The following is an 18607-nucleotide window of genomic DNA, read 5'->3' as shown; positions in this document are numbered from 1 at the left end:
AAATGTAGAGAATTTCTGTGAATATAGGGTTCAATATTATATTGTCAATTGGTAATAAATAGTCAATCATGAGAAAGATGGCAATGCAAAGCGAGGAGTTAAGATCGATACTGGAAGGTATAATTAAAGAACAAGCAGAGAAGGATAAGGTGATACTAGAAGGTATAATTGTAGAACAAGCAGAGGAGGACAGGGAAGGACAGAGAGTATAACAAGTAGAATTAGTTGAGTCAATTAAGGAACAAGTTACGGAATCAGCCGATGACGTACTCAACCACAAAATACAAGAGGTTAAAGCTAACTTAGAAACTAACTTTAACCCACAAATTAATGATCAATACATTAAAATAATGGAAATAAATTCTAGAGTAAATGAATTACAAGAATCAGTGCCAATAGAGGTACAACAAGTAGTTAAACAAGTGTTAACAAATGATTTACAAGAAAGTATACATAGAATAACAACCCGACAGGTTATGTAGATAATATGAATTCCTGATTCCAAGCGCTATGAGCTAGTATTTCAGATGCAAATAAGAGTATCACGTCCATACAGAAAAATGCTGTAATAGGAACAACTGATACTATGAAACCTTTGGTAAAATGTTTACAGTTATTCATAGAAAAAGAAGTAAAAGACAAAACAGAAATAAATAATGACAAAATCACGTCTGGAGAAGGTACAATTAACAGTAACTAAGAACTTGATAGAATATGGAAAGCAATAAACAATAATAAAAAAATTATAAAACAGTAAACCTGAAACTATGACAGGAGTAACTAAACATGTAATAGAGGAAATGGGTTTAATTTAGCAAAGCAGTTTCCAAAGTATGGACTAGACAGTGATGTACACCCAATTTATTTTTTATGAGGGTTTGCCAGATCTGTACCTAAAAATTGGGATGACTTAAAGAAAATAGATTTCACATCAGGATATTTAATGGGAAAATGCGGTGCAATGGGGAAATGCTAATGCAGAAGAGTTTGTGTCTTGGAAAGATTTTGAGCAAAGCTTTAAGAGGAAGTACTGGTCTTCAAGTACTCAGGAAAAATTAATCTTAAAGTTATTAGACCCTACTCCATACAATAATTCATGGGGCACATTTAAAAAGTACATAGAATGATATTTGACGAAATTGAAGTAATTAGATGATCCAACAGATGAAATGCACTTAGTAAAAGTACTCATTAGACGTCTACCATACCAAGCTCGACAAGGTATATTGTACAGAGGGTGGAAAACTGTGAATGAGTTATTAACGTTTATTGAAGGTTTAAACACACTAAATAATGAAAGAAATGAAAATTATTCAGTGAATGTCTGAAATACGGGGAATAGGAATAACAAATCCTTTCCTAATTCCTTACTGCAGATGAAGGAATCCAATTATTGTAGAGTAAGCAGTAATGAAACTGTTCACAGCAGGACCATTTAAGATCATGGATAGTCCACACCTGAAAGCATACTATTTAACTGACCCACGTACTGGTCAGGAGAAAGGTTTATATAATGCCGACAAACTAAAGAAATATAATCCAACAATTCACTAAATAAACTTAAAAAAATTGTGTGTGTTTGTATTTGTATATATTTAGTCACATCATAAATTAGGAGGGGAGAGAGGACAAGCAACCTAGTACTAAATAGTATTTGATGTGACTACAATAATAGGATGACAAATAGAAAGATTATGTACAGGTACAGAAATGGATTAATAGAAGATGGCAGTAGAAACTGTAGGTTTCTGAATTGGTAATCTAGCTGAAACTTGGGTTTTAAGAAAAGAGAGAACAAAAGAAAGAATAGAGTGCAATTAAGAATACTTAGACATGTAGTGTTGTCAATAGATGAGTTAAGATATGGAGAAGATAGTAAGCAAAAGACTTAACACCTGAAATAGAGTCAAGTCATGGAAATCAAAAGGGAACTTCAAAGTAATATTGGAGAAAGTAGAAGAAAAGGTAATGGAAGATATAAATATATCTGAAATGTGGCGTGTACACTCTAATTAGGAATGATGAATAAAAGGCAGATAGGTGGACCTAAGAAAGGCTGACCTATACTGTGCAGGCAGGGGCACCAAGAAAGGGATTGACCTGTACCATAGTAGAAAAGGAATTAATATGGGGCACTACCACACTGAATGAAATAGATATATTTTACTGTACTAAGACGCAGAAGTGGTCGTAGGTGGAAGGGGGAATATGTTTTGTTAAAAGGATAATCCATAGATTATTCTTAAAATTGCTAATAAATAACAAGAGGTTTTTCCAAATGGTTTATAGTAGAGAGGTGAAAGGATTTGAGTGCAGTGGTGGAGATAATTTACACCTCCACATTACTGCACACAAAGGCTTTGCAGTAAAAGTCCATACTTTTGGAAGGTGGGATGTTAAAGAAGTTAAGTTCTCTAAAAAGAGAAGACTTAGATGTCAATACAATGGAAACTCAGAAAATTTATGATCAGTATAATAACGAAAGATGCGCTATCTATGTAAAGAAGGTTAATATTGCATTACCTATTTAAAAATGAATAATATTATGATGCTTAAGTGTGTCAGAATAAATGTCTCACAAGTATCCAGTAGATAGATCATAAAATTGTCTTAAATAAAAAAAAAAAAAATGAAAATGATTAATTGGTTATGAGTTCAAGAGGATCACAAATTAAAAGGAACTTAAGAACAATATTAATGACAAGTAATATGTTTCTATTACTATGCACGTTTGTCAGATACTTCAGATGATATAGAAAAGCTAGCCATAGTATTAAAGAAAGTAATAAGATATGAGAAATAATATTACAAGTATGAAGAAAATCAATAAATCTGCCAAACAGGAACTAAGTAGTTAATTAATGAAGTGGACATAGTCACAATTGATCATTAATGATTATAAAAAGTTATGTTGGAGAGATTATGTAAAGGCAGCTTTAAGATGTAAGAGTAGGATAATAAAATAGAATTGTTAACAAAAATGTGTATGTAACTAGAGACTTCAGCATGAGGTCTCTTGTCTGAGTGGCGGAATATGTAGTGTTTCAGGATATTTGGAAACATCCCAACACACAATTGGAAAGCCGTTGACAAGAGATGCTTGTGAGTACCGTAAGTTGAATAAGTATAAATGTAGTGGGAAAGGGAAACTGTGTGTTTTCCTTTCTTGTATGCAGTGAATGTGGAGCAGTGGTGGAGCTGATGAGAAGGGGACCAGCAAAAATGATATTACAACCACTGGTCATCCGGAATTCATTTGTGCCATGGTGCAGCAAGTACCTGAGTCCGAGAGCCATGGAGTAAATGATGCACCAGCAAAGGCATATTGAACAATTGAACAGCAGTAGTTATTTATCTGGGTTGCTCTCTCAGGTCCTAAAGTATGCATGTATGGACGTTTTTGAATGTACTCAAGACAGTGGTATTATCATAGCAATTGTTTGTTGTGTTGTTAAAAGAAATACTGAAAATGTTGGGCAAAATATTCCCCTGTTTGTGAGAAGTGTGGCTATTTACTTAGTAGCACAGTAGAGAGAACTTGAGGAAGCATTCCAGGAATCTTCACCGCAGTTGGATTGACAGGGAGTGGCACAGAAGGATCCAGACCATCCAACATCTACTCTGAGAAGAGAGGATAAAGGTAATACTACTTTCATCTGGCAGTGTATTAGGGTCAGCAAAATATTGCCCAGTTATATCAAACAGGGATGCAACTTTCCGCTAGTGCTGGTATAAGACTCACCACAAACCCTGCAAAATAATACATCAGCAGGACAAGAGGAAAAAATACACCCCACCTTTCAGACTATGTTGCACAAATTTTAACAATAAAAGGCTTTAGCACTCAAACAAATGTCACATTTAATGATGAACTATGTAGGAAAGTTAATCAAATAGCAACAGAGAGTTTTCTAAAACTTGTCAAGGAACAAAAGTGGCAGGATGTTAATAGTGCCGATAACATAGATGACAAATATAATGCTTTCCTTAACACATTTCTCATGCTCTTTGAGAGTTGCTTTCCATTAGAACATTCTAAACAGGATACTAGCAGTAATAGGCAGCCCAGGTGGCTCAATAGTGGGATAAGGATATCTTGTAGAACAAAGTGGGAATTATATCAAAATGTTAGGAGTAGTCACAATCAAGCTACAGTAGCCCATTACAAACAGTATTGTAAGATGCTTAAAATGTTACAAGGAAGGCAAAGAGTGTGTGGTATGCAAATAGAGTAGCTAATTCACAGGATAAAATATGGTCAGCTGTGAAGGAAGTGTCTGGTAAGCAGCAGAAGGTTGACAATATAAAGTCAGTTAGCAGTAAAAATATTTCTATTACTGATAAATCAGATATATGTATAATATTTAACAATCATTTTCTGAGCATTGCTGATGAATTAAGTAAAAATTTAATTTCTACAGGGAATCATATAACTTTCTTGGCAAATGCCTTTCCGAGATTGATGTCTGAAATACTCCTTGGTGATACAGACAAGAGGGAGATTCAGTCACTAGTTAAATCACTGAAGGCTAAGGACTCTCATGGTTCTGAAGGAGTGTTTAGCAGATTATTAAAGTACTGTGCTGCACATGTTAGCCCTGTATTTAGCCATATTTGTAATTTTTCCTGTAGGAATGGTCCGTTTCCTGAATGACTGAAGTAATCAGTAGTAAAGCCGCTCCATAAAAAGGGGGAAAAGGATAATGTAGATAATTTTAGACCTATTTCTATGTCATCAGTGTTTTCCAAAGTTATTGAAAAGGCTGTGTATGTAAGGGTAATTGATCATTTTATACCACACGATTTGCTATCAGATGTACAGTACAGCTTTAGAAGTCATTTAGCAACTGAAAGTGCTATATTCTCTTTTCTCTGTGAGGTACTGCATGGGTTAAACAACAGGTTTCAAACACTTGGCATATTTTTTGATTTCCTAACATTGCTCCAGAAGTTGGATCATTATGGAATAAAGGAGTAGCTCACAACTGTTTTGCCTCTTACTTTAGCAACAGACGGCAAAAGGTCGTTATTTACATTATTGAGAATGGCTGAGATGTGTGGTCTGAGAGGGGTACAGTCAAGTGGGGGGGGGGGGGGGGGTGGAGGGGGTGCCACAGGTATGTGTTGGGGCCACTCCTTTTCCTTATTTACGTAAATGAAATGCTGTCTAGTATTACGGGTAACTCTAAAATATTTCTGTTTGCAGATGACACTAACTTGGTAGTAAAGGATGTTCGGTTTAAAATAGTGCAGTTCATGACCTAAGTGCATGGCATGTAGAAAATAAACTAATGCTAAATCACAGTAAGACTAAGTTTTTACAGTTTCTAACACACAATTCAACAAAACCTGACATTTTAGTTGCACAGTATGATCGTTGATTAGTGATACTGAACAGTCCAAATTTCTAGGTATTCAGATAGACAGTAAACTATTGTGGAAAGCCCACATTCAGCATCTTGTTCAATGACTTATACTGCCATTTTTACTATTCGAACAGTATCTGAAGTTAGTGATCATTTGACACAAAAATTAGTCTACTTTGCTTCTTTTCATTCGCTTATGTCATGTGGTATTATATTTTGGGGTAACTCTTCCCATTCTAAAAGGATATTTTTGACTCAGAAACGGACAATTTGGGCATTAAGTTGGGTAAGTTCATCCCTGTTCACAAGTCTGGGGATTTTGACATTGTCCTCTCAATATAGATATATTCCTTACTGTCATTTTTCGTTAAGAATATTAGCTTATTCTCAAGAATAAGCAGCTTTCACATGGTTAATGCTTGGCAGGAATCAAACCTGCATTTGGATTGGACTTCCTTAACTATTGTGCATTAAGGTGTGCAGTATACTGCTGCATCCATTTTCAATAAGCTGCCACTTGAATTCAAAATCTTAGCAATAATCGATGCACTTTCAAATCAAAACTGAAGAGTTTCCTCATGGGGCACTCCTTATATTCTGTCTAGGAGTTCCTTGAAAAATTAAGTTGAGTCTTGTTGCATTGTTGATTGTGTTTACTTAAGCTGATGGACTGACTTTTTTCGGGTTCATAAACATTTATTTTTATCTGTTATTATTTTTATTTTGCAATTTTATGTACTGACATGGTTCATGACCTTGGAGATTTGCTCCTCAATTTAGACCTACGGAACTTGACATGTAAATAAAATAAAAAAATTAATAAATAAAATGGTATGGTTTCAAACATGCCTACCAATTATAGTCTCTACCTGAGGCCTGAGGAATACAGGTTTATTTCATTTCACAGTTCCCAAAGTACAGTATTACTTATGTTGTGCATATTTGGCCATCTTCAGGATTGTTATTGATGTATTACTAGCTTTTAAATTAAATAATATGAGAGAGAATGTGGTGGTAACAAACTTTAAGGACACAGAAAGGTCCTAGATGTTATGTTTCACATTCCAAAAAGCAGCTGGTTTATATGGTTGGCACTCTAATTGTTAAGATGCAAAACAAAAAAATAAATGTTCCATAATGACACATGGGTCACAAATAAAAAAAACCCACAACAATATAAAGCAGGATAGAGACTGTTTTCTTTTTTGTGAGAAGCATATTTAAGAGTCACACACTTATATCTCACAAAACTGTTGCTGAAAACTGGTAAGTAGAACATAGCTACCAGAAGTCACTTGTTAAAAATTGTTTAGTGAGGGCATATGAAAATTTAAGAGATTCAATGACTGTATTGGAAATTATCTTGAGAGAGTCATATACATGTGTTTATGTTACTAATTGTAATTTTAAGAGGGGAGAAAAATATAGCAAGATGATGGAAAGTAAAAATTGAGGGAATTTGATGAAATGCTAGTAAATAAAACTGCAGGACTGTGAGAATATAACATTCAAATGTGAGATCAGGCAAGTTTGCACTTCAGTCCAGAATAGTTAAACAAAGATAGTGCAGAGGGGCAAGTTATCTTTGCAGTATGTCATTAATTTATTTGTTACAACAGACCTGAGTTTCCTGTGAACACAGATCTTTCTTTTGCCCTTTCTTTTTATTAAAAAAATTATTACAGCTTGTGTGAATACATGTCCCTGCAACAATTTCATTTAACAACATATTCTTGGTTTTTAATCACATTATGATACTTTTTGAACCACTTAATATGCCTGAAAGCTTATTAAGATTTTATTATTTGTTCTTGCTCAATTTATTTGCTTTATTGGATACACTTACACACTTAAAAATTCATAAACTGGTTGTTATCATGCATAGGTATACATGTGTGTATCTATTTAAAATTTAACCTATTTCATGATACCTTTGTGAGCATATTTGAAAACAGTTTTCCTAAGAAAATAGTGAAATATAATTGTTAGGAACCATCTTATAAACCATGGCTTACTAAAGGGATAAAAATATCTTGTAAACAGAAAAGGCAAATGTATCTTACAGCTAGGAGGAGTAATGATCCAGAAACAGTAAAACATTATAAAAACTACTTACTGCACTGTATTAAGAAAAGTTATGAAGAAGTCCAGACATATGTGCATTATGTCTGAGATTAGCACATCTGATAATAAAATTTAAACAATTTGGAATATTGTTAAAAGGGAAAGGGGACATCTGAGAGCACAGGAAGACTGTATTTCTATCAAAAAAGTTTGTTCACATAAAGTCAGAAGTATAAAATATTATTAATAATCATTTTTTAAGTGTTGTAGAGAAAATAGGATCCAGCTATTTGATAGAAAATGCAAGGCAGTATATGGAAGAGGTAATACCTACACAATTTGATAAAATTGAAATTCAACCCACATCTCCTACTGGAATTAGAAAAATAATAAATTCACTCAAAAGTAAAAGCTCACATGGAATTGACGGCATTTCCAACAGAGTACTAAAAGCTTGTTCCCAACAGATAAGGGTAAATTGGCTGGGGAAATAGCAGGAAAGTTAAAGGGGGGAGGCACTGTCATGAGTGGTAAAATACCAGTGGTTATAGGATTCAGAAAAGACCCTTTTTTAGGGTAGGGAGGACAGAAAGAAAGCAAATTTTAAGAGAGGTTAGAACTGAGACAAACCTTCAGTTTGAGAAAGAAATCAAAAAACATAATTCCAGCTTATTACATCAGCATAAACAGCCATTGGTTAAGAATTTTCAACTGTCAGCAGATATTTTAACTCCACCCAATTTTAACTCAGTCAATGTGAAATGTCAGCTATCTTTATTGCATCAAAATATTCGAGGACTGAGAAATAAAATTAATGAATTAACTATCTGCATGGATGAATTAGAGTCTTCAAACCCAGCTGACATAATCTGCCTCTCTGAACATCATGTGACCACTGGTATAGAACTTTTAAGTGTTACAGGGTTTAGGTTAGCATCTCACTTTTGTAGATCAGAAATGGAGAAAGGAGGAGTTGCCACATTCATCAGGAACTGTCATAAATTTAAGAACATAGACATTCATAAATTTTGCCTAGAACAGCATATGGAAGCATGTGCAACAGAATTAGAATTTCACAAAAAATCCTTCATAATATTAAGTGTATATCGAGCACCTGCAGGTAACTTTAATCTGTTTGTAAACCACCTTGAAGCTGTACTGGCCCATTTAACAACCAAAAACAAAGAAATAGTGGTTGCTGGTGATTTCAATGTAGATTTCCTGAAAGACTCTCCAAGAACTTATTTGAGTTAGTAACACTATCATTCAACTTAATTCCCACTGTAAAGTTCCCCACTAGGATAGCCACTTGCTCACAAACAGCCATTGATAATATCTTTATAGAAAAGTCCAATGAACAAAATTATATTACAAAACCAATAGTCAATGGCCTCTCAGACCATGACATGCAGTTCCTTCTGTTAAATGTTAATACTGAACAGGATATAAAATCTGTTAAACCTGAGCTCAAGAGGGTAATCAGCAAGCCAAAAATTGATTATTTTAGGACACTCCTCAGAGACATTCACTGGACTAATGTTTACAGTGCTCATGGCATGAATGAAAAATATAACATTTTTGCTAATAAAGTGCTTACCTTATTCGAACACTGCTTTCCCCCAAAACTTACCAAGGTTAGAGCAAAGTCTACAAAGAAGCCATGGATTACTCGAGGGATAGGGGTATCTTGTAAAACAAAAAGAAAACTGTATCTGTCAATCCGAAACATTTCCAATGTTGATGCTATAGCACATTATAAGAAATACTGCAAAATATTAAAGACTGTAATACGGATGTCAAAGCAAATACATTACAAGGAAAAGATAGTCATATCAGATAGCAAAATAAGGACAATATGGGATATAGTGAAGGAGGAGACTGGTAGAACCAGACATGAAGAGGAACAAATAGCATTAAGAGCAAATGATATATTGGTGACAGATGTGTATAGTGTTGCAGAACTTTGTAACAAACATTTTATAACTCTTACGGAAAAGATGGGGTTGTCAGGTTCGGTAGATGCTGCTATGGATTACCTTAGACCAGACATTTCAAGTAACTTCCATAATATGAATTTGACTCTCACTACCCCAACAGAAATAATGTCCATCATAAAATCTTTAAAATCAAAAACATCTATTGGGTATGATGAAATATCAACAAAGTTAATTAAAGAATGTGATTCTGAGCTAAGTAACATATTAAGCTATCTGTGTAACCAGTTGTTTATCAGTGGAATATTTCCTGAATGGCTGAAATATGCTGAAGTTAAGCCACTGTTTAAGAAGGGAGATAAAGAAATAGCATCAAATTTCCGTCCAATTTCACTGTTGCCAGCATTCTCAAAAATTTTCGAAAAAGTAATGTACAGTCATCTTTATAACCATCTTATCTCAAATAACATACTGTCAAAGTCACAGTTTGGATTTCTAAAAGGTTCTGATATTGAGAAGGCTATCTACACTTACAGTGAAAATGTGCTTAATTCATTAGACAAAAAATTGCAGGCAACTGATATATTTTGTGATCTGTCAAAGGCATTTGACTGTGTAAATCACAATATCCTTTTAAGTAAACTAGAATATTATAGTGTAACAGGAAATGCTGCAAAATCGTTCAAATCTTATATCTCTGGCAGGAAACAAAGGGTGTTATTAGGAAAGAGACATGTATCAAGCTATCAGGCATCATCCAACTGGGAACTAATTACATGTGGGGTCCCACAAGGTTCCATTTTGGGGCCCTTACTTTTTCTTGTGTATATCAATGACCTTTCATCAGTAACATTACCAGATGCCAAGTTTGTTTTGTTTGCCGATGATACAAACATTGCAATAAATAGCAAATCAAGTGTGGTCTTAGAAAGATCAGTCAATAAAATATTTGTGGACATTAATCACTGGTTCCTAGTCAATTCTTTGTCACTAAACTTTGAAAAAACACACTACATGCAGTTCAGAACTTGTAAGGGGTGTCCCAAGAGTATATGTCTAACATACGATGACAAGAAGATAGAAGAAGTGGACAGTGTTAAATTCTTGGGATTACAGCTTGATAATAAATTCAACTGGGAGGAGCACCCCACAGAACTGCTGAAGCGTTTTAACAAATCTCTGTTTGCAATGCGAATTTTGTCAGACATAGGGGATATAAAAATGAAAAAGCTGGCATACTATGCTTACTTTCATTCCATAATGTCATATGGGATTATTTTTTGGGGTAATTCATTAAGCCAAGCTAAAGATTTCCGGGCACAGAAATGTGCAGTAAGAGTTATATGTGGTGTGAACTCAAGAACATCCTGCAGAAGCCTGTTTAGGGAACTAGGGATACTAACTACTGCTTCCCAATATATTTATTCCTTAATGAAAACCGAGCGAGGTGGCGCAGTGGTTAGACACTGGACTCGCATTCGGAAGGACGACGGTTCAATCCCGTGTCCAGCCATCCTGATTTAGTTTTTCCGTGATTTCCCTAAATCACTCCAGGCAAATGCCGGGATGGTTCCTCTGAAAGGGCACGGCCGACTTCCTTCCCCATCCTTCCCTAATCCAATGAGACTGATGACCACGCTGTCTGGTCTCCTTCCCCAAACCAACCAACCACCACCAACCTTAATGAAATTTGTCTTTAAAAATATATCACTTTTTCAAACCAACAGCTCAATTCATGGAATCAATACTAGAAATAAGAATAATCTTCCCAAGGATTTAAAGTCACTTAGTCTTGTACAAAAAGGTGTGCATTATTCAGGAACACACATTTTCAATAACTTGCCAGCAGCCATAAAAAGCTTAACAACCAAAGAAATTCAGTTTAAGAGAAGCCTAAAGGATTTATTGGTGGCCAACTCCTTCTACTCCATTGATGAATTTCTTAGTAAAACCAACTGATTTGTATATAAGTACAACATAACTTCTGCACAATTTCAGTGCAGTAGTTCATTGAAAATTTGTGTGTGTGTGTGTGTGTGTGTGTGTGTGTGTAAGTATAATCTAACTTCTGCACCATTTCAGTGCAGTAATGTGTTCATTGTAAATAAGTATTACAGTAGTTGTATTACATGTTTATTACCTTATAAATAAATAAAAAACTTTTTTATTTTAAATTCAGTGCATTAGTATTTGTAAAATGACTCTTCGCGTTCATTAAAAAATGACGATCATTCTACTTGGGACCTGTGGAATGGTACATTAGCTTATTTGTTTTAGTTGTAAATATTTGTCATGTATTGTTGTTTTTCTGACATGTTCCACATCCTGGAGGACCTCCTTGCTACGGATCAATTGGAATGAAAGTAAATCTAATCTAAAAAAAGAGAGAGAGAGAGAGAGAGAGAGAGAGAGAGAGAGAGAGAGAGAGATAAGTAGGATTCTCAGCCACATATGTAGTAGCTCATTGAAACAAGCCATTTTTCCAGATATACTGAAATACGCTATTGGTAAACCGTTACATACAAAAGGTGATTGTCCAAAATTCTTGAAAAAGTAATGTATTCAAAAGTAGCATCACATATTTGTAAAAATGAAGTACTAACAAAATGTCAGTTTGCTTTTCAGATAGACTTTTCAACAGAAAATACTGTATATGCTTTCACTGATCATATATTAAATGCATTGAATAACCGACCATCATCCATTGGGATATTTTGTGATCTTGCAAAGGCTTTTGACTGTGTGAATCATGAAGTTCTTCTAGATAATCTTAAGTATTGTGGTATGAGTGGGACATTGCACAAATGGTTTAATTCATGTTTAACTGGAAGGGTGCAAAAGGTTGAAATTGACAGTGCAGACAGTTTGCAAGAATCAGCAGAGTCCTCTAACTAAGGTATCAAAAATGGTGTTCCACAGGGTTCAGTCTTGGCTCCCTTATTGTTCTTAATGTATATTAATGACTTGCCACTCAATGTTTATGAAGACACAAAGTTAATCCTTTTTACAAATGATACAAGTATAGTAATCACACCTAAAAAACAAGCAGCAGCTGAGGAAATTGTAAATAATGTCTTTCAGAAAATTATTAAGTGGTTCTTTGTAAAAGGACTCTCACTAAATTTTGAGAAAACACAATATATACAAATCTGTACATTAAATGGCATAATACCATAAACGGCTCGGTTCAACTACTTGTGCTTTTAGGGTTATTGCAAATTTTTGTGATAAACATATCAGTAAATTAGCCTAATACACCTATTTTCATTCACTGCTTTCATATGGTAACATATTTTGGGGTAATTCATCATTAGGAGAAAAAGTATTCATTACACAAAAGGATGTAATTAGAATAATAGATGGAGCCCACCCAAGATCACCTTGCGGACATTTATTCAAGGAACATGGGATATTCACAGTATCTCCGCAGTACATATATTCACTTGTGAAATTTGTTATTAATAACCAATCCCGATTCAAAAATAACAGTGAAGTGCATAACTACAACACTAGAAGAAAGGATGATTTTCAATATTCTGTAGTAAATCTGACTTTGTCTCAGAAAAAGGTGAATTATGCTGCTACAAAAATCTTTGGTGATCTGCCAAATAGCATTAAAAGTCTGACAGACAGCCAACCAATATTTAAAAACAAATTAAAAGAATGTCTGAATGACAACTCCTTCTACTCAATAGATGAATTTTTAGATATGAAGGAGCAACTCTTAAAAAAAATTAATTACTTTATGTAAAGAAAACTTGTGTTAAAGTGACACGTACTACATGATTATGAAATGTCATATTCAAGATCTATAAAACAAGTATTAATATAGCTATGTATGCAATCATATACTTCTCTCTCCCTCACACTCCTCCCATAAAACCACAAATGCATGCACATACATTATTATTTGTCATCCATAGATAAGTAAAAGCCTTTCATGTGGAATTCTAAAATTACAGATTTGGCCATATTTTTCATCAGTTCCACAACTATCTATACATAAAAAAAGGTTTAGTGCAGAATGAGTCTATTTTTCTAGTCATGCATTTCAGTCAAATAACAGATCTCACTCTATGTCCACCCAGTTTTCATTTTTGAACCTATCATTGCTATTTCTTATTAAGGACTAGAACACAGAAAGCTGTTATTAATGGTATAGAGTCTCAGTTCTTGATGGTGTATGTGGGCCTTCCTCAAGGTTCTGTAGAGGGTCCTGTCTTATTGTAATTTAGGGTAATGACCTGCCAAATAACATAATAAGACCTACTACATGCAGCTCATTATTTTGTGATAGTATGGCTGTCTTTATAACATTGGAGGGAATGCAAATTCCGAAATTTGAATCAGATCAGACTATGGATAATATCAAAGTTTAATAAAGTGCAAATACCTTCTGTACCAAACAAGGATATGTAAAATTTGTAAAGGTGTATTTTTCCAGAGGAAACTGTGCCGTTGTGATAGTATGCTACTGCTGAGAATTATTTCTTGTGCCTTAACACAGAGTCATATAGCATATGGTACCATTCTGAAGGGCCACCAAAGAATGCCACTAATATTTTTAAATTACAAAAAAAAAGACAGTCAGAGCTCTTTGCGGACCTAGTTTCAGAAAACTAAAGAATATGACTCTGTCCTCATTGCAGATTTAAGAAAACTTGGAAGTACTTTGTAAACAAATATCATCAGAGAACAACCAGAAAAATCAAAGATTTTGTATTAGAACTGAATCCTTATGAAAGTGATGTATTTTTAGTAGAGATCAAGAAATTGGTAACATGTTTTTGTACTTCTAGGATTTGGATGTGACCCCTCAGTTAACAGTAATATAATGTATTGTTATTTTAATGTTGTAAATATGTTATAAATGTCAAGGTCAGAAATACACTGACTTGCATAATGTCACCACTACTGATTATTTATTGTATATGTAACATTGTTGACACTACTTTTAATAACTCAGATGACCTCTAAGGTTACTTCAATAATGGGATTCTGTTCCATTCAGTTTATATTGTTGATTGTATTTACTCATGTTACTTTACAGCAAGCCATTGAAATTGAAAGGAAACAGCTACTTGATACTAATAAGAAGAGGTGGGATCCCTTGTACAGTGAACGTGAAACAGAAGAAGTAGAAAACATGGAAAAGAAATTTCAACAAGTTGCAGAATTTGAAGAGGAAATGAGAAAAATTGATCTTGAACACGAAGAAAATTATAGAGAGTCAAAGATAAAATTAGAAACAGACATACAGGTAATAAATATTGCATTTTTATTAGGGCCTATGTTTATTTTTTATTTTTTGTACCACATTTCAAATTTGTTTAAATTATAGGATGAAAATTCCCAGGGTGGAAGTCAAGTAAATTTCTACAAAAGAATGGGAATTTTTATCAAACTGTGGCAGTATGGTTTGCATTAGTCTTGCAAAACTATGGTCAAAAGTTTGAAATGAATGCAGTGCACAGTGATCACTGCGATTTTGCATGTGGAAGGCAGAAGAAAATGAATATTTTCCAAAAGGAAGATTCACTGGAGGAACCTATAAAATTACAATAAAACTATATTTGACTGAAATTTAGCCTCAGGATGTACTGCCAATACAGTCATACAAAATACAAAAAACTATCCTAACTTTCCAAACAAATAGTTTCTTCTTTAGGCATAGCAAGCTACTCAGACTCACCTGCTGTGAGAATGAGGCACATTGTGCTATGATGAAAAATGTTCATTGAAATGATTGATTAGGCATGTAATTAATGGAGGTCAAGCAGAATTTGTGCTGTCATTGAAAAATATGTATTCATGTATTAATAAGCTGCAACACGGTTGCAGAAGTACACAGGATGAACTGCATTCCAGCTGGACAGTTAATAATGAGTGCACATGGATTTTCATGAATCCATACGATGAATGGTAGCAATATGATTGATGCTGTAGGTATCTCAGCTGAAAAAGTAAACTACATCCAGCACAAATAACTGCCCCTGAAAAAGATATGTCTTAGGATTGCAGGATTTTGATACAAACCTAATGCAAAATATGGCAGTTTTTATATCCAATTCACAAGAATTTCTAGCAGATTTGTGACTGTGAATGAGACTCTAATTCAACATTACACTACAAGGATCAAGTAAGTTCATTTTTTCCATTCATTCACTCTAAAAATTCCATAATGAAGGAGATCCTTCAGGAATATGGAATGAGTGAAGTTACACATTAACAGACAGAAGCAGTCATTGCATGATACTCCTGTAAAGTATTCTAACAACCAGTTACAAGTAATAGTAATCTGGTCACATAGTGAACTACAGGAATTATATAATTTTTTTTATTAATGCATTATAAACCAGAATAATACACAAACTAGTAGAAAAAGTAGGGAAAAAGCCATGTCTATTCCTCTTACAATACTCAGCTGTTTTTTTTATCTATAACTACATACTAAGCATTTATACAGTTTCAGTGGAAAAGTTGAAACCTGTTTAATATGAATATTGGCATTAACTTCATCTTACAGTTGAAATATCACAATAAATTATGGAAGGAATAGGACAGTAACAGTGGACAAAGTGTGGTGAGAGTTCACTAAAGAAGGCATGAATTCTTGTATGGGAAGGTGATAGAGACTGTGTTGTTGGTATTATCATTGTATAATCTAAATACACACAGCAAAAATTTGCATCACCTCAGTTCTGAGAATTCCGGAACCTGCACAGAAAATTGGAATAGAGATCAACATAATCATCATTGCTGCACTTTTTATTGCTCATGAAAACCACACATTGCATGTTGTACCACCATACAGTGAGATCTTCAGATGTGGTGGTCCAGATTGCTGTACACACCGGTACCTCTAATACCCAGTCGCACATCCTTGTGTTTTGATGCATGCCTGTATTCGTCATGGCATACTATCCACAAGTTCATAAATGCACTGCTGGTCCAGATTGTCCCACTCTCAACAACGATGATCCCTCAAAGTGGTCTCTTTTCAATCTATCCCAGGCATGTGCGATAGTGTTCATATCTGAAGAACATGCTGGCCACTCTAGTCGAGCGATCTCGTTATCCTGAAGGAAGTCATTCAATAGATGTACACAGTAGGCGTGCAAATTGTCATCCATAAAGACAAAGGCCTCGCCAATATGCTGCTGATATGGTTGCACTTTCGGTCGGAGAAGACATTCACGTATCATACAGTCGTTACAGTGCCTTCCGTAACGACCAGCAGCATACATCGGCACCATGTAATGCCACCCCAAAATAGCAGGGAACCTCCACCTTGCTGCACAGTGTGTCTAAGGCATTCAGCCTGACCGGGTTGCCTCCAAACATGTCTCCGACGATTGTATGGTTGAAGGTATATGCGACACTCAACGGTGAAGAGAACCTGATGCTATTCCTGAGCGGTCCATTCGGCATGTTGTTTGGTCCATCTGTACTGTGCTGCATGGTGTGGTGGTTGTAAAGATGGATCTCCCCATGGATGTTGGGAGTGAAGTTACACCTCATGCAGCCTATTGCACACAGTTTGAGTCATAACACGACATCCAGTGGCTGCACAAAAAGCATCATTCGACGTGGTGGCACTGCTGTCAGGGTTCCTAGCCTGAATCCATAGGTAGTGATCATCCACTGCCCTTGGGCGGCTTGAGCGAGGCATGTCATCGACAGTTCCTGTCTCTCTGTATCTCCTCCATGTCCGAACAACATCACTTTGGTTTACTCCGAGATGCCTGGACACTTTCCTTGTTGAGAGTCCTTCCTGGCACAAAGTAACAATGCGGATGCAATCAGACCGCAGTATTGACCGTCTAGGCATGGTTGAACTACAGACAACACGAGCCATGTACTTCCTTCCTGATGGAATGACTGGAACTGATCAGCTGTCGGACCCCCTTCATCTAATAGGTGCTGCTCATGCATGGTTGTTTACATCTTTTATGGGTTTAGTGACATCTCTGAACAGTTAAAGGGACTCTGTCTGTGATACCATATCGACATTCAACATCTGTCTTCAGCAGTTCTGTGAATCAGGGTGATGCAAAACTTTTTAAAAAAGGGAATTAGTTGAAATATAAGCAAGCCCAGTCCACAAGAAGGTGTTATTTCAGAAGGATAATCGTCCATCCATTCAGTGGCTGTAATGGTGAAAATGCATGTGTAGGGGTTTTAATTAGTTTCTCATTCATCTCATTCTTCAGATAAAGCTCCAGGCTATTTCTTCTTATTGGCTACATTTTAAATCTTGCAAGATGGGAAAACAAGGCATTGTCTCCTTAGTTGAGTATTTAGCAGAATGTGACAAAATCTGCTCTCCTACCAGGGTCAAAAAAACTGGAAAATGCTCTGCTGAGGTTGTACATTGCCCAACAAAGAAAGTGAAGCACCCATAAAGGGAGCAGGAAATATAATGAAGTTTCATGTGTTGAGGATATGTGATGACATATCAGTGATTACGCAACTGAACCAAATTTATAAAGAATCTGGTAGTAAGAGTCTACTTAGATATATGACATTGCATCTCCTGAGGCCTGTATGCAAGTTGGAGTAGCTATCATAAAGCCATTGAGTTCTCTTGTGACTCAAGCTGGCTCACAACTGTTGTATCTGGTCCTTGATATCTCAAATATTGGCAATGGGACAGAGCTGATGTCCCAGCTGGTCCCACACATGTTCTCTCAGTGACAGATCTTGCTGGCCATAGGAGTACCTCAACATCAAGCAGACAGTTCATAGAGGCAGGTGCCATATGTTGATCTTTGCGCCATCTGAGTTCACTCAGTCACTCTAAAATGTGCCTTTCTTAGATACTGAGATATTTGAATGAAAAATTCCTCAATAAGCGACTTTACAAAATGTTGTGAACTATATAAAACTTCACATAAGTTAATTATCATGACCGGAATACACATCCCAATGATGGTGAGCAAATTGTTTTCACAAAAGCACTGTGAAGCACAAATAAATAGATAGTTCTGAAAAACAGAGGTCATTATCATTTAAATATAGCACTGCCAGAAAAATGAAAATGGGGCCGCATCAGGCCAGTGAGTGTGGTGGGTGACATAATTGTTGAGTGACGCATGACCACTCAGTTGAGAATAGTTCTTATGCAGAAAAATACGTAAGATAAAGAAAATGATCAGCAAATTAATCTCAGGGGTTTTTGTGTTCAATTAAAGAATAGTTAATGTTAGAACACGAGTAGTGTTCGGCTGTCTCAGCATCGAA

At 35.3% G+C, this 18607-nt stretch overlaps 1 protein-coding gene across 1 annotated transcript in view; it reads left to right on the top strand.

Moving 5' to 3' along the window:
• Nucleotides 1–18607, top strand: part of LOC126235373 (dynein regulatory complex protein 1) — a 444155-nt gene that overhangs the window by 104436 nt on the left and 321112 nt on the right. Inside the window, exon 5 of the mRNA XM_049944096.1 lies at nt 14415–14624. Coding sequence (XP_049800053.1) covers nt 14415–14624 — 210 coding nt within the window. The remainder of the gene's footprint in view (nt 1–14414; nt 14625–18607) is intronic.

The sequence above is a fragment of the Schistocerca nitens genome, chromosome 2 (genome assembly GCF_023898315.1).
Source record: "Schistocerca nitens isolate TAMUIC-IGC-003100 chromosome 2, iqSchNite1.1, whole genome shotgun sequence".
In the NCBI taxonomy this organism is placed as follows: domain Eukaryota; kingdom Metazoa; phylum Arthropoda; class Insecta; order Orthoptera; family Acrididae; genus Schistocerca; species Schistocerca nitens.
This window is presented reverse-complemented; position numbering and strand designations above follow the sequence as displayed.